This window comes from Rhineura floridana, chromosome 1 (genome assembly GCF_030035675.1).
Source record: "Rhineura floridana isolate rRhiFlo1 chromosome 1, rRhiFlo1.hap2, whole genome shotgun sequence".
Lineage (NCBI taxonomy): Eukaryota > Metazoa > Chordata > Lepidosauria > Squamata > Rhineuridae > Rhineura > Rhineura floridana.
In genome coordinates, this window is record NC_084480.1 from 62,162,620 (window position 1) to 62,187,186 (window position 24,567).

At 39.5% G+C, this 24,567-nt stretch overlaps 1 protein-coding gene across 3 annotated transcripts in view; it reads right to left on the bottom strand.

Moving 5' to 3' along the window:
* Positions 1–24,567, bottom strand: part of MCTP1 (multiple C2 and transmembrane domain containing 1) — a 389,200-nt gene that overhangs the window by 37,870 nt on the left and 326,763 nt on the right. For all 3 annotated transcript variants that reach the window (XM_061622414.1, XM_061622422.1, XM_061622406.1), the window contains one exon: positions 23,249–23,302. In XM_061622414.1, the coding sequence (XP_061478398.1) occupies positions 23,249–23,302 (54 nt within the window). The remainder of the gene's footprint in view (positions 1–23,248; positions 23,303–24,567) is intronic.

The following is a 24,567-nucleotide window of genomic DNA, read 5'->3' on the forward strand; positions in this document are numbered from 1 at the left end:
TCAAAATTTGTCTTTCCCCGAATTTTGCAATGCAGTTCTAAAAAAGAAATGTACACACTAGAGTGAAGTGTGAATATAAATGCATATAGTATTGAAAATAGCATACAAAATGCATTATATGTTAGGGAAAACTGCTTTGCAAGAGGAGAAATGTGCAGTAAAATGCTGATGATTTTTCATGAGAACTTTTTTTAAAAAAAAAAGACAAACTGAGGTGGAAATGTGGAGAAATGAACCTAAGACTGGAAAAATGAGAAGCTAGGATAACTGAAACTGACATATTTATCCATCCCTAGTTATATCCAAGGATGGCTTTGGGCTAGCAGAAAGAGCTTCCATGTCTGCAAGGCAAGGCACTAATCTCCTGCACTTATTGCAGTCCTCCATGCCATATCCCATACTGTTTCAGAGAACCCCAACCCTCAATAACAGATTTTCAGGAGTTGTTATATTTAAATAAATAAACAAACATTTCCCCACCTATATTATGTCATGAGTCTTCTTTCAGGGGTGAGTTGGCAACAGCTTTTTGGGAGCCATAGGGGGCTGCAGTCAGCAAAGGGGATTTGGTGAAAACCACTGCACAGAATTAAGAGCTTTGCACATTTGTGTGCTTGTGTGAATGCTATCCTGAACTCAATAAACACACAAATGTCTAACTAATCCTTCCAATTTGATGCAAAGCCCCCATATCAGATTGCTATTCTTGGATATCTTTATAAAGGTAAAGGATAAAAGAAAAAGGCTTAAAATGGAAGTTATGGACTTTTAATGCAAAAAAAATGAACAATTTGTTGGAATACTTTTAAGTGGCTATTTTTACTAACACTTTCAGCTTGCTTCACTGCCACTATGAACATTTTAATAATAAAAAAGTAATTAGGACTGGCTGATTTAAGAACCTAAAACTATGACAGTGATGACTTAATATTGCAAATTACAGTTTTTAGTACAGGTAATTTAGCATATCAAATCACAGTTCCAATTTCTTTCGCAGGGCAAAAGCAGAAGAAATGTTCTTGTGGGGGGGCACTGAAAAGGAAAGTTTCTTAAAAAGAAAAGCCCTTGGAAAGATTAATAAATGTAACCTATTTACCGAAGAAAGTGCTGTAGACATGCAGGAGGGCTAGATATTTCATCTTCTAAATTATATATATCAAAATGCATATATTTGGCAGAATGCGTTTCTGATTAATAGTAGGAATGATTTACCCTAAATAAATGTATAAATATATACACTATGCTGATGTGTTTTTTTTAAAAAAGAAGGCAACGTTGATTATACCAAGGAAGTAGTAATATATGAATTAGTTTTTCACTGGAGTACCTTCTGCAATGCTGATTGGTGAACAGAAAAAGTCACTACGAAATACAGAGACTGAAATAATGTTGTAATTTATCTCTATGCATGTGGATACATTTAAGAAAAATCAATCATCTCTAAAATCCACAGAAAGCATCTTGCCAGGACTACAGATATGTATAGTAGTAAGGACATCTGGGGTAGGAATGGGTGAACTTCCTTGGTTTAATTTGGACTGAGACCAGCAGTTATGAGCAAAAGTGGCAAACGTACAGGTAAAAGTTCTTCCCCCTCCCCCAATAATTCTAAATTTACTTGCAGTTGCTGGCCCCCCATGCTGCAGTTCTTCCTCTTTCCCAGGACTCCTGACAGCATTCCAGGGTGTGTCTATTTGTGGGGAAGAAGGAACACAGAGAAACAGATTTCCTTCCTTCCCTCATTGGCCATAATGCTTGCTTCTATGGAAGGGGGAGTTACAAGTCACTGAGTTTCATATCCCAAGCAAAGGAATTACAAACTAATCTAAAAGTCACAGGGCTTGATGCAAGGAACTATGAGGTCCTCACATTACTGCTGAAATGGGAACTGCAGAAGCAGAATCCACTTGTGTTTTCCTGTGCTTCACTTACTGTAACATCAAAAATGGCTGTGACCAACTGTTGCAAGGAAGACTGGAGAAGGAAGGATGGATAAAGACCTTGCCTATCACATCTTTTGCAAAAACAGAGAGTGACCTTTTTGACCACTTCAAGAACTAAAACAGCATATTTATATATAAGCACGTTTACAAATACTGCCCTTTCTTGCTCCCCATTTCGACCCCAAGTCCATCTATCTGTCATACTTCAACTGCAATATAGATCTACATCTTTCATTACAAATTCTGTTGTCCACAGCGAGGACTTGGGATTGAAGACTATAAATACGCTGGTTTACAGGTTATTCCATCCATCCTTACACACTTAGAGTGAAATCTAGAACTTGTTTATCTGAAGGTACACCTGCTAGTCTTCCAGGTTCAACTGCATAACAAGGATTAAGGCCAAGGAATCAAAATATTACACTTTCTGGTTCAGTTCCTGTTTTGAGTTCAACTGTGACTGAAGTTTTTCAGGTTGCACCACAGATATTCCTTGTTTTTTAAGAGAACTAAATAAACTATGTATGTTAGCCTTTAGGTCAAAAGAAGCAAATATGACAACAACTAGAGCTGGCTGAACTCTTACAGATAGGGAATTCATTCTGAAGTGCAAAGACATCCTGGGTTCTGTCCCTTCATCCACCAGGTGTAAACTATAATCCATCTGTGTTATAATGGATCACAACCTTAATACAGTAGCTTTGCAGTCTGCCAGCTGTTTCACAGTGCTTGACAAAAGCAGAGTATTGAAGCCTGGAGAAACCAAAAATCTCTCTAAATCATAGCAGATATTGGTTTCATGTGATCTTGATTTATTCTGGTGGGGGCCAATAAGTGGAGCACTACACTTTTTTTGTAATTCATCCAAATGACCTGCATTGCCAAGTCAAGTTTAACTAGAGTTGCCAACTTGCTACTGAGGTGACTTGGTAACAAAGCTTTTAAAAAACAAAAACAAAAAACAAATCTAGAGCTATGGAGGACTGGTGCCAAAGGTGGCATGGAGCTTGGGGATACAAAGAGAGTATTTGTTGGGCCAGTTCTGAAGTTCAGACCCAGTAGTGGTTACCTGCCATAATGAAGTTTTACTGGTCAGATGGGGAAAATAATGGACAGTTGGCAACTCTAGCTTCATCAGAATGTTTTGAGTAGTAGTTCAGGTTTGGTTTTTTTCGATAAAGCCCAAGGATTACATGAGTCGATGGTTCTTGATTGCAGCCACAAGGAGGCATTGGTTGGTTGACCAAATTAGTGTTGATGCATAAAAGTTGGCCCTAGGTACCAGCGCACAGAATAAGGCAACAATTCTGTTTACAACAGCATCTCAGGGAAGGTGAAAGTAGTAAAAGCAAAGAAGCAACTCTTACTTTCTGCTGTGCTAATAGCAACCCCATACTAGCTAAGGTTAACTGAAGCATTCAATCTGTGCTCATCTAGCTTTTGATTAATAAGCATGCAAAGTATGATATGAACTCTGGAACCAGGAGTATGATAGAGCTGTTACTGTCAATAGTGCAGGATTTCCCTCAGACATCAGAATATCTACAATATGCTCAACATTACTCTCATGTAGGGATGGAGGAGAAATTCAATTCAGTTTGCATTAAAGGTGAACTTACCTAATGTGCATTTTCTGAAACAATATGTGAACGAAAACACAGCCATCTTTCAAAATGTATACTTCTCTGAATTTTGTCATGCAGTTCTCCAGCCAAGTAATGTGTACAAAAATGCATATACTAGGGTAAAGTGTGCATATAATGGGAAAAATAACATACAAAAATGCATTATATTAGGGGAAAATACTTTGCAAAAACTAGGAGAAATTCACACTATAACGCTGCTGAATTTTCATGAGGACTTTTTTTTAAAAAATCGCAAACTGATGTGGAAATGTGGAGAACTGAAGTTAAGATGAGGAAAAATGAGATGGTGAGAGAAACCGAAGCTGACATATTTACCCATCCCTACTCTCATGTTGCTTACACATGCACTAAAGCATGAATCTCTGGTAAAAGGGGTCGAGGTCCACTCAGCCTTCCATCTATCCGTGGTCAGTAAAATGAGTACCAGGCATACACTGGGGGGTAAAGAAAGGCCGGAGAAGGAACTGGCAATCCCACCCCATATATATGGTCTGCCTAGTAAACATCGCAAGACGGCACCCTAAGAGTCGGAAATGACTCGCACTATAAGTGCGGTGACACCTTTACCTTTTTTTAAGATGTCACATAAACTGTGCAGAATGTCAAGGTCACACATTATATGGCTAGGAAAGACACACATGCTTGTCCCTCCATCATGCAGAGCGAATAATCAGCAACGTTTATTTATTTATTTATTATTTGATTTATATCCTGCCCTTCCTCCCAGCAGGAGCCCAGGGCGGCAAACAGAAGCGCTAAAAACACATCAGAACATCATAAAAACAGACCTTAAAATACACCAAAACAAAACAACTTTAAAAACATTTTTAAAAGAAAGCTTTTAAAGCATCTTTTAAAAAGAGTTAAAAAACATTTTTTTTAAAAAAAGTTAGCATATAAACTACTGTGTGGAGTAGTGGTTAGCTGGATTAGGCCTGTGGAGAATCAAATTTAAACCCTTATTCACCTACAAAGCTCACTGAGTGACCTTGGGACTATCTCACAGGGTTGCTGTGAGGAGAACTTGGGGTGGTGAGATCAGTATATGCTGCTTTGAGCTTCTTAGAAGAAAGGTGGAATATAAATGTAAATAAATAACTACAAAACAATAAACAGAAAATGTTCAATTCTTGGACCAGTTTAAGATATTTCAAAGCATTTTAAAAGCATATTGATCTTTTAATTGATTACAAAGTTTAGTTTAGCAAGGCACTTCTATTAAAGAAAAATAATAAATGATTTTTGAAGGTAGATCAGCATGAGTTCCTAAGATGACTTTTACTTAATGGTTTTTCAATACCTTTAGTTCCTACAGAAATGGAATATGCAAGCATGTGTTGGTAAAATAATTATCCTTGAGACCTAAGCAATTTGCTAATGTATAATGTTCTGTGGCTTTTACTTTTTGGGCGTTACCTAAGGATATGAACAAACTGAAACAGAGAAGATTAGACACTTAAATATTTCATCAACAAACCCATTGATATGGGATTTAAAAACATAATCAAGTTACTTCTATAACCTCAATTCCTTTACAAATAGTTTATCTATACAATCAGATTAATCAATCACTTATGCAAGTTTATTTTCCCATGTGCTATCTAAAGATAAGCTCGTCTAATATTAGATTTCCACTGACATAACTGTGTATACAGTCTGATCTAATTCAATGAAATGTGGTGCAAAAGGTGACACATTTTCTCTGATACAGCACACTGGAAAATGGGAAGAAATTGCAAATGTATGAAATCCGAGGAGTCAGATAAAAAAAGATTATTAAGTCAGCTCAGTGAAAACTTACTTAAGTCATTCCAGGCACTAACATTCCAACAAGCAAATCTAATCCCAGAATAGTTATTTAGGCTGCAATCCTATCTAGGTCAGAAGCATCCCAAACCCTGAGATTTCAGGGGCGGGCCTTAGTGATGTCATGGGGTGTGCCCTAGTGATGTCATAGGGGGTGTGCCCTAGTATATCATAGGGGTGGGCCCCAGTGATGTCATAGAGGCAGGCCCTAATGATCTCATTAAGCATCAACTGCAGTTGCTTGGAGCATACTACTCAAACAAAAAAAATGTCTCTGATTGGAAATTTAGATAGAAATCTTAGCTAAATGAGGGTGCTTCCAGGTCCAGCTGAAGTGACAGGATCATTCCTCCTCACCGGCTTAGACAGTCTGGGTAAGGAACATTTAATCTAGCCTGCTTGCTTCTGGCAAGAAGAGTTTAAGTGTCCTCAGGCCAGGCCAGTCACCAGAAATCCATTGTAGGAAGAAAGCTTAGTGTTGTGGAGATGTTAGATGGGAACACTCAGGAGTAAAGATGGATGCCCCTGAAAGCTGCAATTCTAAACACACTTACTAAGGAAGTAAGCCCCATAGAACTCAACAGGATCTACTTCTGATTAGATATTGTTAGTATTGTGCTGTTGGTAAGGCTTGACTAGGGATCCTCTGCAACGATATGCATATCAAAGCAGGTTTGGCAACCTCCTGCCTGCCTTTTAACTTGGCTGCTCCAAACATCTTTATAGACTTGACCCTTCACTGCAGTGAGAGGTTTGAGAAATGAGTAAGAGTAAGAAGAGTCTCTACTCTTTCCTGCCTACTCTATGAGCTGCTATAAACTCACTTTAACAGCCAACCCAATTCCAGTGAGTAATAATTGACAGAAAGAAAACACACATGGTTTGGTCTACCTTCATAGGCAGTAGCTTAGGAACAGCAGCAATTGAATCCACACTTCCCAGTAGGTGAATTCTCTTTTACCACTATTGGGAAAGAAATAAACCATCATGCAAATAGCAAGGTGCATCATCAGTGGGTTTAAAGGGGTTGATTCTGACCACATGGAACCACTGTTGTTGCTTCTATGGATGTATGGATATATGTATATGTATATATGTATGTATGTAAGGTCAGAGGTAAATGAAATGCAAATAGAAAACGAAAAAGAAAAACAAAAGACAGTGATATTTCCTAAATGCAATACCATACCGACCACAACAAGATTCCTATGAGTAAGACAGAAAACTCACCATCCCACAACCAGTCTGGGCTCCTAACCAAAACTAAAAAAATCCTGGCAACCAGTCAGACAAGGTCACAGAAATCTCCATGCAGCACAACCAGACCCAGGGGTTGCAGTTAGTGCAGAATGCTGCAGCACAATTGCTGACATGAGTGAAATGCTGTCAGCACATAATACCTCTGCTCTGTATTGGTTGCTGATTTGCTACGGGTGATACATGCTCTGGTCTCCTCTCGCTTAGACTACTGCAGTGCACTCTACGTGGGGCTACCCTTGAAAACGGTCCGGAAATTACAACTGATACAGAATGCGGCAGCTCGGTTGCTTATGAATAGCCGTCGCTGTGATCATATTACTCTGGTGTTAGTAGATCTACACTGGCTACCAGTTATTTACCAGGCCCAATTCAAGGTGTTGGTGTTGACCTTTAAAGCCCTATACGGTTTCGGCCCAGTTTATCTGAAGGAGCGCCTCCAGCATCACCAATTATGCCGCCTGACGAGATCAGCCACACAAGACCTTCTCTCGGTTCCACCAGTTAAAACAGCGAGACTGGTGCAGACCAGAGAGAGGGCATTTTCGATTGTGGCCCCCACCCTCTGGAATTCCCTTCCTTTCGATCTTCGCCATGCCCCCTCCCTAATAGGTTTCTGCCGTGCCTTGAAAACCTGGCTATTCAGGCAGGCCTATGGGATCTCTGGGGCGGGTTAGTTATTAATGTTGTTATTAATTGGTAGAGTGGTGCTTAGATGAATGATGGCCTTATTGATTGTATATTGTATTTTATTGTATTAATGTACGTCGCCTAGAGTGGCCGTTAATTTGGCCAGATAGGCAACTCATGAATAAAATTTTATTATTTTATTATTTATACCAGGCCAAGTTCCAGGTGTACTTTCCAAGTTATGGGTTCCACATAGTAGTTGTCCTGTTCTTGTAAGAAATTGATCATTTACTGTGGCAATACCTATGCTTTGGAACCCCCTGCCTATTGACGTTAGGCAGGAGCTTCATTGTACTCAGTTTGGCACCTGCTAAAAACATTTTTGTTTAGGTAAGCCTACCCAGACATGTAGAAGCTATTATGGTTTTTTATCTGTTTTTAACTCATTGTTAAATTACTGTTTTATTATTTTAAATGTTTTTAAATACCTATGTCTGTTTTTGCCAATAATTTTATTTCTTCTATTTCTTCTATAAATCGCTTTGAGTTTTTTTACAATAGAGTAGGGCCCCGCTTACCAGCACTTCGCATTCCAGCGTTCCGCTAATGTGGCAGTGGGAAATTTCCCTTTTTAAAGCCAATGTAGCGATTTTATGACATTTTACGACATTTTCATGTCATTTTTGCACGACGGCCCTGTGACACCCTTCCCTGGTTCTCCCTGTCAGGTTCCCACCTGCTTGTGGCTACTGCCTTTCACTAGGCACCACCAGGGACACTACCAGTCCGGACCGTCCTTTATATGGTTTCTCACTCCGCTCTAGCACAGATCTCACTAGATCCCACTGCTAGGCAGCACCACCAGTCACATCCTATAACCAATACTCCCAGAGACTTTGCCTGAGTCTCTTTCTAGCTGGTTACTTTTGTGACTGCGTGCTTATGCTGTTCCCAACCCCCTTGTATCTTTATATATAAAGCATACAACTCTGGGTTGCTCTGGATACTTGACTTGTTACTATTTCTCCCTTCACCGCTGCCACCATTAGATACTGCTTCTGTTCAGCCTTGGTAATTACCTTGCCCTCCCTTCTGGTCTGTATATTCCCCATCCAAGGATCAGGCCTTTGGTAAACCAAAGAAGTATTTATTTACTAATAACAGGAAATAACAAGATTACTTTAGGAATGTTTCACAAGCGTATGGTTTCATATATGGTTACTCTTTATGTTTCTGTTCATATATATCCTCTTTAAATATCAGCCAAATCCAATCCAAACGTCCCTCAGAACTCTGCCAACCAACTCAACAACCTCTCTCTAACCGACTCTCTCTCCCACCTTCCAACCGACCCCCCATCACTCACAAACCTCCATTTATACCTTCAACCAGCCAGTCACTCAGCCAATCATCATCCAGCACACTTCAGCTTCTCACCCATGTACTCCCCCTTTCTCTCTCAGTCAATTACCATACATCACCTAATAGACCCGCACTTACCATATTTACAGATGCTAACTTACAGGAACATCACAGGCCCCATTATAGTCTATGGGTCCCGCTTTACGGCGATTTCCGCTTTATGGCGGGGGCCTGTTCCCTAACCCGCTGTATAAGCGGGGCCTTACTGTAAAGCAGTATATAAATGTTGTAAATAAAATACAGAAATAAATTTCAGAGTCACTGTGGCCCTTGGGTGTCTTTCCTCTTTTATACTGAGTCAGGCCATTTGGTACCATCTAGCTCAGTACTGATGACATGGACTAGCATTGGCTCTCCAGGATTACAGGCAATAGTCTCTTTCAGAGATTGAATTTTGGACCTTTGCATGCAAAGTATGTGCCCCACCACTGAGCTACAGCCCTGTTTTAAAAAAGTGTATTTTAAAATTGTTCTTTTCAATTCACTAATGAATGCACAGCATACTAGGGCACCATGCATTTAAAGCACATTCAACATTTCAGCAGTTGTTTCTTTTAAATGATTATGTAAGCAGTTCCCAGGTCCCTTCTTTGTTGCGAGATTCTGCGGGTGAGCTGTGTTTGGGTCCTGGGTGAGAGCCAGGATGGATGTATGGAGTCCTGGGTGAGAGCCAGGAGCCTGAGAAAGTGTGTATGTTAGAAGCAGAAGGGAATGATATGGGGTTTATTTAATAGTAATCTGTGTTGGTGTAACGTATATGTAATATTGTGCTTTTTTGTAAAATTTGTTGTTAAATCTTATTTTGTATTACTTTATATTTTGTGGCATTATAGGATGATAGTAGGATGACTTCTGTATATTTTTGTCATTTCTATGGTTGTAAACTGCCTTGAGTGCAGTGATGTAGAAAGGCAGTATACAAATTAAAAATGAAATGAAATGAAACATACATTTGAAGCACATGAATCCCGCCACAGAATCATGGAAACTGTAGTTTGTTAAGGGTGGTGGGAACTATAACTGTGAGGGGGAAACTACACTTCCCAGGATTCTTTGGGGGAAGTCATGTGTTTGAAATGCGAGTTGGATGTGCTTTAAATGTATTGTGTGGATCTGCATTACTTCATAAACTTTGCCTGCATATAAATCATTTTAATTAATTTTTAAAATGGAAATAAACTACAAAGTTTACTGGGTGACCATAGGCTATGCACCATCTCTCAATCTAATCTGCCCCACAGGGTGAAAACAACAGAGGGGAACCATGACCACCACAAAGAAGGGCACACTTAAAATGCAGAGAAAATAATAATTTGTAAATAATAATTTACAACCACAGTGTGAAATCAGATACCTATCAAGACATAATATGAAGAAGTATACATACAAGCATGAATGTCAAAGACGTTTATTATTTACACAACCTGTAAATATATTTATAGTGCAATCCTATGGATGTTTATTCTGAAACAAGTCCCAATATATTCAGTCAGACAGGGAACATGCACAGGACTGCAATTCAGTGATAAGGAACTTCAGTAGCCCAATCCAAAATTCAGAATCTTTAAGCTGTTTTGCAACTGTTTTACATTTGTTTTATCATTATTGGATTTTAAATGGCTCTATTTCTTGTTGTGAGCTGCCTTGGTTTCCAACCCTACCTCACAGGGTTATTGGAAATATTCCATATACACACACACTGGAGATGTAAAAATACATACAATGGTTTATTGTCAAAACCAGTTGGCCATTGCAGAGTTTTTAAATAAAAAGTATTAGTTTCCTGCCAAATAAAAGGAGTGACACCTAAGTAAGCCCTTCCTAACTGCTTAAAAGCAAAAAAAAAAAAAAAAAAAGGATCGGAGGGGGAGAGAAAGATTTACAACACAATCCTTTTCAAAAGTCCCATTGATTTTTTAGCACAATCCTAACCACATCTATTCAAAAGTAAGTCCTACTGAATTCAATGGGGTTAACTCCCAGGTATGTGGAATTAGCATTGCAGCTTTACTCCCAGAAAAGCTTCATACTGGGAAGGTTTTCAAAAAGGTTATGAATAAGACAAACTGCCCTTTTCAACAGTCCAGTAAAATCTAAACTTGTTTGACTCCTTAATTAGAAAAGTGTAACACTGTAGCATGTACACTTTTAAAAGCTTCTGTTCAAAAATTATTTGAAAGATAAAATGTATAATATGCCATTTTTTTGCAAGTAATTAAAAAACCTGCATGTATACTTTTATTATAACTAAAATTGTTTACTGTATATGCCCACCAAGATCCTGCTGGATCTTCTGTTGCATTGTAATCCTATGATGTTTACTCAGATGCAAGTCCCAATCCTGTACAGACCTATATTTATTGAATTCCTGATGTGAGACAAGCAGGAAAGGGAAACTATTCTCAGAACTTGAAATGGGGTTTAAGTATTGCCTGAGGGTGAACAAATCTTGTCAATCACAACCCTGACTTCACTTACTGGCTAAAAACCTCAAAGGGCAGGGATTAGAACAGCCGGTACTAACAAGTTGCGGGGGCGATGGCTGACATTTTGGTTTATATCTTTTGAACCAGACCACCTAGAAACTTTTTTTTAAATGAAAGCTAAGAGTCCAGAGATTAAGGTGACTCACCCCCAAAAACCAGAGTCTCTGGGTGAAAACTGGAGACCTGGCAACCCTACCTGGGACTAAGCCCAACTGAATTCAACAGGAGTTACTTCTGAGTAGACATGGTTAGGATTGAGCTGTTAGGCAATCAATAAAAGATTGCTACACCTATTTGTTTGCCTATTGTTAACTTTATAACCTGTCACCAAAATGTTCAAACATGTTTTCTGATCACAGAGACAGCATCTTCTAATAAAGATTTTCATTATGCCTATTAAATACTAAAATAAATTAGTTTTGTTAAGTCCATAATTACCTAATTCTATGTTTAAAAGAGATTTATCTTTCTCTTTTATGATTTTAAAAATGTTTTAATTTGAAAAAAAAGACAATTTCATTTACATGTTGTTGTACACCGCCCTGGGAGCTGTTAGCTATAGGGCGGTTTAGAAATGTAACTAAATAAATAAAATAAATAATACATAAAATACAATACTAGCCAACACTAAAAACCCTCCCCTTTTCTTTCTCAGGTATACAGTAATAGAACATCTGTACCAACAGACTTTAAATATCTGCTGTCAATACAAATAAAATATATTTAGGTGAAAACAGTGGAAAAGATCAGTAGAGTAGGAAACATATAGAAAGAAGCAAGACCTGCAGTGAATCCTCCTCCTAAAAAGGTTTTATCCAGACATTCACTGAAATGCAGGGCATTTCACTCTTCTCCCCTGGTCCATTTTTTCTTTTCCTGCTACTACTCTATATTCCATGGGTACTGGGGCATTCAATCCTCAATGGTCTGTTCTTTGGGGTTATAATATCACTGTTGTTTATCAGTGGTCCCAAATTAGCTACAATCGTTTGGCACTCACCGCATGTTAGGAATGACTAACATTAGACAATCAGTGTTGGCAGAATTCCTCTGTACCATTTTTAAAAATACACACAAACAAATTAAATCTATCTCATTCAGCTGGTCTCTGCTAGTTAAAATGTCATGAAATATATAGCTTCCAAGAATAAGCCAGAACACCTTCCTCCCCCCACAATGCAAAACCACCACAGAAACAGCTTGTGTGGAGGCAGTTATTAAATACATCAACTATTTTTTTCAGTATCTGACCCTATTTGAAAGAGTAAGAAAGTCCATGCATATATAGCAAAATTAAGCAAAGCTTCATAGAAGGAAAATTCACAAAACCAAACCTAATTTTCTTTTCCCATTAATTTTTCTGGCTATTAGTTCTAACATATTCAGTATTCACCAATCTTAAAGTAAATTACACCTGTATAGCCACTGGCTCATTTTTTAAAAAAAGGTAGACATGCTCTGGCCCATCTGAAAGTCATAAACTCTGACATATCGAAGAGGAGGCAGGTCAAGGAGGTTATCTCCTAGAAGGTGTGACAAATACATTCCACTGAAGCACTCATTTTCACTATTGTTTTCTTTATAGAAACCTTCTTAAATATGCTCAATTCTGCTCAATTCTGCTAATTTTACATTCTGTGGAGGAGACTGACAACCCCCCTGCCTTAACCACAGAGGGCGAGGGGGGCAGAATTAAAGGCAACACTAACATACTGACCACAACCACCCCTCTCCTGCCTGGACAAATTATTCTTCACAGAAATCACCATACCATACCATGGAAAGCTGAATCTGCTACTAGGGGAGAGAGATTCATGCTAAATGAGGTATCTCCATTTCATCACAATCCCGTTCCATGCCGGGGATTTACCTGGCAGCGGGGTGTGTTTTGCGGCCCGGGTGAATCCCGAGCCACCATCTTTGTGAAAGGCAAGCATGCTGGGATGGAGAGTTGCCATCGTGGCACGCTAAGGGGGTGTGGCAGCCATGCTATTTAAGCCTGTGCTGTCTTCCCCCGCACCCTCTTGAAATCTGTTGTGCCCGCCCCACCCTCCTGCTGCTGCAGGGCAATTCATTTGGTCGCTACGGGGCCGACTAGGAATTTTTGGCTTCCCTGCGTGTTAGCCAGAGGGTTTATTTTGCCTACTCCACACTGTGGTTAGTGAGGAGGGTGTTTGGGGTTAGCACAGGTGTTTCTTGGTTAGTAGGTTCATTTGGCTGTTTGATGTTAGTGTTTAATTTGTTGCTTTAACAAGGAAGTGCAGGAAAGGTTAAAGGTGAAGGGCAGCTAGGTGACACCTTTAGGCACCTTTGGGGGTGATAGGTGGTTCCAGAGGCCTGCAGCTCAGGGTTATACGGCCCAGAGGCAGGATATGCGTCGCCTTTGGGGCCAACATGACTCATCCACGCACCATCTGAGTGTAGTTGGGGCAAGGGTTTGTGCAGATTGGCATCCCCTTGCCCAGACAAGGGTTGGGTCGCCCGAATAGCTGCAAGCAGGCTTTGCCTGACTCATCAGGAGGTTCCCGCACTTAAGTCCCTTCTGCAGGTTCATTTATCCTAATATGAATTTGGTTAATAAAGTGGCCCATTTCTTAACCCAATATATGTCTCTCTGTCTTATTTCACCATCTTCTACAGTATTTACAGAGGCAAAATCCTCTCTCTCTCTCTCTTAATTGTCAATATTTGAAAGGTGGTACAAGATTAACAGAGTAACATTGCTCTTTCATTGACTTCAGCCACATTCTCTTCATTTGTATCACATAAAAAGGTATTCTTACTTTCTCAAGATCACATATTAAACTTAAGAGGCTCTTTAGAACTAGCCTGTGACCCTCCAGATGTCTGACTATAAGTCCTATGATCCCTGACCATTGGTCATGCTGACTGAGGCTGATGGATGTTGCTATTATTGTTATATATGAATTTATACCCCACTTTTCTACAAAAGTACACAAAGCAGCTTATACAAAATCAAAACAGTACAAAGTACAACCTAAGAACAATGCAAAATGCAAGCCAAGTTTAAAACCAACTAACAAGCTATTAAAAACAAACAAGCACTAGTTTTAAAAGCAGATCACAGATAGAAGATGGGGAGCTCTGTGATTACACAGTCTTTCCCTTCTCAGTCTCCAGTTTCTTCTGCCAGCCTTAACCAGGGTTCCCTCTTAACTATCAAAGCAGCCTCAGATCCTGGTTTGAAATCTTGGTTAACACGGAACCTCATTAGCAGTAACTGTAGTTACTGTTAATGTTGGCGTAACACAAAACTATAGTTAAGGCAGAGCAGGAGGATTCTCATGAGAGAAGGGAAGGATCAGGGTGATGGAGTGGACAATCCTGTGGTCCACACATTGGTTATATATGCCTTATCCAAATGTATGAGTCATCACAAACACTGGCTTTGTGAAACTTCCTCTCCTTGCCATGAAAAACCTCTGATGATGTCTGAAGCCATGGAGCTTTTGCTACAATGAAAGCATACTTATCCTTTCCTGAATTTGTTCTGATGCACAGTAAAACAGACTTGGTGGCTGAAATGTTTCCCACATTCCAGGTAGCTTTTCAATGTAGTCTGGGAATCCAACATCTGGAGGGCCACAAGTTAGTTATCTCTGCTTTAAAGTATGAGCTAGGCTTTCTGGAGTTCTGACTGACCTGGTTTGCACATCATACTAAACCAGGGACAACCTGCAGCTGTCCAAATGTTGCTGAACTACAGCTCCCATCATCCCTAGCCATTGGCTATGTTTTCTAGGGCTGATGGGATTTGGAGTACATCTGGACGGCCAAAGGTTCCCCATTCTTGCTCCAAGTGAAACTATGGCTTAGTATGAATGTGCAACCTCCAGGAGAAGAGATCACAGGTTCTCCCTGCTAATTTTGCTGCTGTACTTAGTGAGTTGTGGTTTAGCTTTCCTGGACAAACAAAGAGCTGAAAACCGTATGAGAAATCTTGGCTTAGCTCAGCAAGATAGCAAAACTACTGGAGGGGAACTAAGTAGCTGTGATCACCTCTCTGGGAGCTTGCATGCTTGCGCTAAAACATAGTTTGGCTTAACATGACGTGAGAACAAGGCCATTTTCAGAATGTTGATATAACATTTTTCTTTAATTTCAGAGCGAATTACCTGGAATATGGAACATATGTGTCAGGTGTCCCAAATAGGGACACAGTGGAACATTTGAAATCATGTGAAATATATACCTGTGGTAAGAGTGTCAGAATGTGATGGTCAATACCTACTCCTATCCATTCAAGATTGTTGATGGGAAAGGAAGACAACAAAGGTACATTTAATGAGCTCCTTTCCTTCCAGCAGTCCAAAGGCCAAACATGTGAAGTGATGTTTATTTTCTTTTGTCAGGCAAGCATATAGCAACTAGGGATGAGCAGAGGATTACTTTTAACAAGCAATTCATTTTTAATATTCTATTTCATTGTTTTAAAATGTCCATAACTTAGTGACACAATACTGGCACATTTAACCCATCTAAATAAAAAGTAAATAATCAATTTAGATTCAGAAATTCACAATGAAATTTCCATTTTCCATTTTGTTATCTTGGTAAATTCATTCTTAGAACCATTACCTATATAGCTATTATATGTTCCCTAAATTCAGAGAAATTTTAGTTATGGGGTAAATATAAAGAAAAATCAGTTAATAAGGTTAAAAACTGTCTTCATCATTTATTGCATTATAGTTGGAATACTCAAAAAGAGATTACTGTTAATGTATATTTTATTAGATGAAAGTGAAAAAGCTACCCGCATGAATGAGAGTAATATATACAGTAGTTTGCAAACTCACAATCCCCTAGAGACTAACACAAGTCCAAATGTGATCTTTCAATGCTGAACTCAGAATGGCTACTGCAAGTTAATTCAGAACTATACAGTGTTGCTTTTGATGTCAATTGCCCTGATGTGAGATCAGGAATGCTTGCTGCATGATGATAGATTAAGGCTGCTTTCATAAGTGATGTTTAAAATGTCTCTTAGTTATTAATACTTTGAAGAAAATGTTAATGTAGCTAATTCTGCATTTAACAAAAAAGCCATTCAACAAAAAAGCCATTTAAAAATTTGTGTGACAGGCGCTAGAAATATGGTTGTAAATTTTGTGAAGAATATGGCTTTGAAGATGGGCATGCTTAATTGCCAATTGTCTTAAGTATAATCAGCACTAATTTAAGTATGTCTTGGGAAAGTCAAAGTTAAAAGTGCAGCTTGTTTAGACCAAGAGGTGATGGAAACCAAACAATTATTCCATTATTTTTTATTGCATCAAATTTTCCCCATCTCCCCCTCTCTGAAGGACTCCAGGTCCAACCACTGTACATCAAATAGGTGATGGCCTTTGCCACTCCACAAGGCATCTGTCCTGACAGTTAGTGGCAAAAAGCAAGGTATGCATGCATTTTTACTTTGAGGAGTTCCAAAATTTTAGACTGGCTAACAATGCATCAATACAGCTGATGTCCAAGCCTCATTCACAGCTGGAAGAGGTGATCAGTGAGAGGAATTTGCAGAACAAGCAGTAGGTAAACATGGAGGAAGATGGAATTTTACAGTCTTGGGAGCCAAGTCCAGTCGAATTTTACGTTTTAGGTACAACTATACTCTGAGCAGGCCAATTGAAATCAATGGACTTAAGTAACTCAAGTTAACTGATTTCTACTCTAGGTCTTTAGATTTGTTAGGCACTGGGGAACATTTTGGGACAAGCCGGGCCTGTACAAAAGGGACGGGCTCCACTTGAACCAGAATGGAACCAGACTGCTGGCACTTAAAATTAAAAAGGTAGCAGAGCAGCTTTTAAACTGACTGAGGGGGGAAACCCGACAGGAGCTGAGAAAGGTCCGGTTCGGAATAAACCTCCCCCCTGGGATAAAAACCAAAGAAATTATGAAATTTTAAAAGGGGTAGGCCTAGAAGTAGGCATTGTGAGAGCAGGGGCACAGGATATCAATTCAGAAGAGCAAAATTACCACAGGCCAAACCACAAGTGCCAAAGACACTTGAAGAGAGACACTGCTTACAAGTGCCTGTACGCTAATGCTAGGAGCCTGCGAACCAAGATGGGAGAACTGGAGTGCTTGGTCTTAGAGGAGAGCATTGATATAGTGAGCATAACGGAGACCTGGTGGAATGGGGAAAACCAGTGGGATACGGTTATCCCTGGATATAAACTATATCGGAAGGACAGGGAAGGACGTATTGGTGGCGGAGTCGCTCTATACGTGAAAGAAGGCATTGAATCCAGCAAGCTTGAAACCCCAAAAGAGGCAGACTCCTCCACAGAATCGTTGTGGGTGGTGATACCATGCCCCAGGAGGGACTTAATACTGGGAATGATCTATCGTCCCCCTGATCAAAATGCTCAGGGAGACCTTGAGATGAGATATGAAATTGAGGAAGCATCCAAACTAGGAAATGTGGTAGTAATGGGTGACTTCAACTACCCGGACATAGATTGGCCGCATATGTGTTCCAGTCATGACAAAGAAGCAAAGTTTCTAGATATTCTAAATGACTATTCCCTAGACCAGTTGGTCATGGAACCAACCAGAGGGATGGCAACCCTGGACTTAATCCTCATTGGGGACTGGGACCTGGTGCGAGATGTAAGTGTTGTTGAACCGATTGGGAGCAGTGACCACAGTGCTATTAAATTAAACATACATGTAAATGGCCAATTGCCAAGAAAATCCAACACGGTCACATTTGACTTCAAAAGAGGAAACTTCACAAAAATGAGGGGATTGGTAAAAAGAAAGCTGAAAAACAAAGTCCAGAGGGTCACATCACTCGAAAATGCTTGGAAGTTGTTTAAAAACACTATATTAGAAGCTCAACTGGAGTGCATACCGCAGATCAGAAAAGGTACCGCCAGGGCCAAGAAGATGCCAGCATGGTTAACGAGCAAAGTCAAGGAAGCTCTTAGAGGCAAAAAGTCTTCCTTCAGAAAATGGAAGTCTTGTCCGAATGAAGAAAATAAAAAAGAACACAAACTCTGGCAAAAGAAATGCAAGAAGACAATAAGGGATGCTGAAAAAGAATCTGAGGAGCACATTGCTAAGAACATAAAAACCAACAACAAAAAATTCTATAAATACATTCAAAGCAGGAGACCATCTAGGGAGGCGATTGGACCCTTGGATGATAAGGGAGTCAAAGGTGTACTAAAGAACGATCAGGAGATTGCAGAGAACCTAAATGAATTCTTTGCATCTGTCTTCACAGTGGAAGATATAGGACAGATCCCTGAACCTGAACTAACATTTGCAGGAAGGGATTCTGAGGAACTGAGACAAATAGTGGTAACGAGAGAGGAAGTTCTAGGCTTAATGGACAATATAAAAACTGACAAATCACCGGGCCCGGATGGCATCCACCCGAGAGTTCTCAAAGAACTCAAATGTGAAATTGCTGATCTGCTAACTAAAATATGTAACTTGTCCCTCGGGTCCTGCTCCGTGCCTGAGGACTGGAAAGTGGCAAATGTAACGCCAATATTCAAAAAGGGATCCAGGCGGGATCCCAGAAATTACAGGCCAGTTAGCTTAACTTCTGTCCCTGGAAAACTGGTAGAAAGTATTATTAAAGCTAGATTAACTAAGCACATAGAAGAACAAGCCTTGCTGAAGCTGAGCCAGCATGGCTTCCGCAAGGGAAAGTCCTGTCTCAGTAACCTATTAGAATTCTTTGAGAGTGTCAACAAGCATATAGATAGAGGTGATCCAGTGGACATAGTGTACTTAGACTTTCAAAAAGCGTTTGACAAGGTACCTCACCAAAGACTTCTGAGGAAGCTTAGCAGTCATGGAATAAGAGGAGAGGTCCTCTTGTGGATAAGGAATTGGTTAAGGAGCAGAAAGCAGACAGTAGGAAGAAACGGATAGTTCTCCCAATGGAGGGCTGTAGAAAGTGGAGTCCCTCAAGGATCGGTATTGGGACCTGTACTTTTCAACTTGTTCATTAATGATCTAGAATTAGGAGTGAGCAGTGAAGTGGCCAAGTTTGCTGACGACACTAAATTGTTCAGGGTTGTTAAAACAAAAAGGGATTGCGAAGAGCTCCAAAAAGACCTCTCCAAACTGAGTGAATGGGCAGAAAAATGGCAAATGCAATTCAATATATACAAGTGTAAAATTATGCATATTGGAGCAAAAAAATCTTAATTTCACATATACGCTCATGGGGTCTGAACTGGCGATGACCGACCAGGAGAGAGACCTCGGGGTTGTAGTGGACAGCACAATGAAAATGTCGACCCAGTGTGCGGCAGCTGTGAAAAAGGCAAATTCCATGCTAGGGATAATTAGGAAAGGTATTGACAATAAAACAGCCGATATCATAAGGCCGTTGTATAAATCTATGGTGCGGCCGCATTTGGAATACTGTGTACAGTTCTGGTCGCCTCATCTCAAAAAGGATATTCTAGAGTTGGAAAAGGTTCAGAAGAGGGCAACCAGAATGATCAAGGGGATGGAGCGACTCCCTTACGAGGAAAGGTTGCAGCATTTGGGGCTTTTTAGTTTAGAGAAAAGGCGGGTCAGAGGAGACATGATAGAAGTGTATAAAATTATGCATGGCATTGAGAAAGTGGATAGAGAAAAGTTCTTCTCCCTCTCTCATAATACTAGAACTCGTGGACATTCAAAGAAGCTGAATGTTGGAAGATTCAGGACAGACAAAAGGAAGTACTTCTTTACTCAGCGCATAGTTAAATTATGGAATTTGCTCCCACAAGATGCAGTAATGGCCACCAGCTTGGACGGCTTTAAAAGAAGATTAGACAAATTCATGGAGGACAGGGCTATCAATGGCTACTAGCCGTGATGGCTGTGCTCTGCCACCCTAGTCAGAGGCAGCATGCTTCTGAAAACCAGTTGCCGGAAGCCTCAGGAGGGGAGAGTGTTCTTGCACTCGGGTCCTGCTTGCGGGCTTCCCCCAGGCACCTGGTTGGCCACTGTGAGAACAGGATGCTGGACTAGATGGGCCACTGGCCTGATCCAGCAGGCTCTTCTTATGTTCTTATGTCTACTCTGAGTATGACTAACATTTTATATGACCTATTAATTTGAATTAACTATCTGAACCTTCCTCTATAATATCTAGAATGTTTTAAATGGGATAGCAGCAAACATGAAAACTATACATTTTAAATCCTATTTTAAACTGAAAAGAATGTTACATGACACATGACTTAATGTCAGCTGATCAGCAAGTTTGAGCAGTGAAACATGATCAATACTGAGGTAATATTTGGGTGAGCAAGGCTTTTTATTGGATCTATACTTCTCCAGCCTAAAAAAAATAAAATCTCCTCACAGACCACTAATAAACATTTATCACAGAATAATTAATTATTCTGCTTATGGACAAAAAAGAAAATCCTGTTCACCTTAGAACCTACTGCAGTGAGTGCCCACACAGACTTTGTAGAAGTAGCCAATGAGTTATCCATTCATTTTGAATAAGTGGCTAATATCTACACTAGTTCTGAGGAAAGACACTTTTCATAATCACCCAACAATCTGCTAAATGAAAACATATGGAGGAGTTTAGGCAAAGCCTGCCAGAGGTCTTCACTGAACGGAAAACAGGTGCTCTTGTTGTCTGCCATGTAATACCCTATTTACCCCCAAATCCAAACGTCAGTGGACTAATAGTTGCCTTGTGGTAATCGGGGAAAACTAAGTTACTTGGCATGGTCAAACGTCTGGGACATATTTTTATATGCTTGCAATGTATGCTTCGGCTTCAATTAAAGTTAGGCTTTGGCACATTTATTAATCTTTTGACTTTTATTCTATAAGGGGACCCACACACCTCACTTTGCTATTTTACCAAATGAGAAGATAGAAAAGTAATGAGAGCTAGAGGTCAGTATCAATCAACACTGAAGAATCTACACTTATTTTCTCTCAAAACTATACTATACACACACTTAAAATGTGTGACTATCCGCTTGTTGCATATTACATACACAATTAATTATTCATGCAATACAATTCTAGTTTAAGATATAGAGGAGGAATGAAAGTAATCCCTCTAAATATTCTGTGAATGTAAACGATCTCTTCCAAAAATACAATGCCTAGTTTATGGATGCCTGCATGCTTTGCAAACAAATGCTGTATTATTTTCATCAAACTATATTATGTTACATAAACACGGATACATATGAACATTACATTGTGAGCATTCAGTCTAAATGCTTTTCAACATAAGAAAAATAGCACTGAATTCAGATAGTCATGACTTTGGTAGTTATATTCAGGAAGTGTTTAGGAACGATTTTGTTGCATTCAGACTGTCAAATATTAAATATCGATACAGTGGCAGATATTGGGTTATTTTTAGCTTAGCATGCATAGCTTGTTATGTAATTTACACAAGACAGTAAAATACCTGTATTATTTAGTAACAAAAAGAATGGGGCAATTCCTTAAGTACTAAGTAGCAAAGTTTTATGTAAACAAAGGTAAATTAGAAGTACTAAAGTGTATACATTTTACAGGTGTTGCAGCTATTTCCATGGATACAAAAAATTACTGGACGTGCCCATACAATACACCATGATTATAATGAAATATGAAGAAGAGAAAAGTACTCACCAATGGATAGCAGACCCACGTTTATCAGACGAGAAATGCTTTTGAGTTAATATACAGGCTCACTAAATCTACATGACTGACCTTCACAATAAATCACATATTCTATTTCCAGACTTATACATGCTATTTAGTACTGAAAAAGTGCACACATGGCTTTGCACAAAGAAATGTAGGTATGATGTTATTTCATGATTGCAGCTTGTAGAAAAATGATTTAAATATGCACAGGAAAATATAATATCAAGTGTCTCTTGAATGGAAAGTAATAGGGAAATATTCAAATTTTTATCTTTCAAAACATAGATCTCAATTGCTCAGAGGGCCAACTAATCACAGTTGAATTTTCTGACACTTGAAATGTTTGCAAGCCTACAAATTCTCATAGTGGTATGAACTTGTACATCTCTACTAGCAACAAAGGTCAAGGGCATAAATTAAGAGACTTTTTTTCTCTTGCCTTCAAAAAAGTCAGTGCATTATTACAAAAGAAGTACAAGAACATTTGTGAAGATCAGTGTTAACTGTATTTAGTATGAAGTGCTTTAAAAGAATCTGAATACTCTCCTCTTCTCCCCCTTCTCTCTCCTTCTCAATACTCTCATTTTAAAACTTTTTTAAAGAAAAAATATTTATCTTGCTGCACTTTTATTTTCCACAAACCAGCCCTGCAAACTAATGCCATTGCTTCACTCTTACAAGGTCATTCTAATTTCCTCTCTGTGCCTCTTCCCTCCCCTCTAGGGACAACCATGCAGTCATATTGCTTGCTTCAATAGCCTGTATAAATTAGCTGTTATTTACTGTGGTGGCAATCCTCAGCCTGACCAGCAACCTAGGAACCTGAGCAACATTCTCAAGAGCTAAAAGAGCTGCCATAGTCCCTTAGGTTGATGCTGGGTCACACAATACCAATACCAAATCCATCCGTAAGAGGCCTATGAGAATTGTGATTATTTAAATACAGAGTGCAAGACATACGCAACATTCTTCTGCCAAGTAATTCTCAGAAAATTATAGATGGCAATAGACCTCCTTCAAACAGTATGGTGTTTCTATTTTTACAACATTTGTCCCACAAGTAAGTACAGGCCTATTTCTAATACTCAAGACAGGACAAATGTTTGTCCTTCAAAAGCAGTTGTCACCGCAGTTATCTTCACAACAGCTATCAAGTTCCAGACAAGCTGAATTATTTTTGTTCCTGGTAGAGAAAAAAATTGACCCAGCTCTGGACAAAAAAAGAGAGGATTTATAGTCCTCTATCCCTTCCTATAATATACACTGGCATTGTTAGGATGATAAACAGCTCTGTCCAATTTTCTGGACTAAAAACACTTCAGCTCCTTTTTAACTGTCTGCAAGAACAGTGTCATGTCTAAATTCTCCCATCCCCAGGTACCCAAGTGCTAGGAAAGATAATTACCTTGTCATCTCTGTCATCCTCTTCTTCCTCGTCCTCTAGCATGTCCTCCACTACCTGCAGGAACAAACAGTAGTAGTCGTCATGAGTCAACAAGGAAATGTTTTGTACTGCCAAATTATTAAGCCTTCTGTGCTTGGAAAACTTTATTAAACATTTCAGATCAATACACAATAGGAATATTTACAAAGTATTTGACCTACAGATTCAGACTACAGTAGGGCCCCACTTTATGGCGTTCCGTTTTCCAGCGTTCCGCTGATGCGGCGGCTTTCAATTAGGGGAAATTCCCCATTTTAAAGCTGATTTTGTGCTTTTGCGGCCTTTTGCGGCCTTTTGGCGTCATTTTCGCGCAACGCGACCCATTATAGTTAATGGGTTCCGCTTTATGGCAATTTCTGCTTTACGGCGGGAGCCTGGTCCCTAACCCGCCATATAAGCGGGGCCCTACTGTATTTAAATCATGCTCTGAAACCTCAATCCTATACAAAATCCTACCAAAACAATGGCCTGGTTTGCATGTCATGTCATGCTAAGCCAAAGCTGGCTTAACATAAATGTACAGAATCTGAGAGTGACTGCTTCACTCCACACTGGTCATTTTGCTGCTATGTTATGCTGACCTAAGCCATAACTTGGCTTAGCGAGCCATCAAAGCTACAGCTCATGATTTTGCTGTCCTGGACAAACCTCAGTTACAGTTCATGGTTAGACCAGAGAGAGCGAAAACACGAGCCTGGGTTCAGAAAACATGCTAAGCCAAACTATGGCTTTGTTCAGCACAGCACAATAGCAAAAAGACCAGGAAAGAGAAGGGGCTGTGATCTCCTTGCGGTGACTGCCTGTCTATCCTTGTAGAATGCAAGCCCTGTTTACATGTGTGTATATATGCAGTAAAACAAAGATAAAATGAGACCCCTTAAGGTAAACTGTCCAAAGATGAGGCCATATTGTGTGTTAAAGGATCAAGGTATACAAAAGCTACCTGTTGAAGAGTAGAGATGAAGATCAAGATATAGTGCATTTTTCAACTACTGGAAGATTGTGATCTTTACCTAACAGGACACTATTTGCATGTTGACACTACATTGATTATTCATAATATTACTGCAATTACCATAGTTTGCAACTATAGTTTGCATTACCATAATATAGCCGTATAGCCATGGCTGACTGGTGGAAACAAGCTGCAGCAAGCCTCAAACTCATGAAGTCCCTTTCCCACTCCTCCTGCTTAGTCTGAAGGTATTTGGAAACTACTGCAAACTATTTCATGAATTATCATGACTTCACAGTGAAGCCAATATGTATTAAGACCTTTT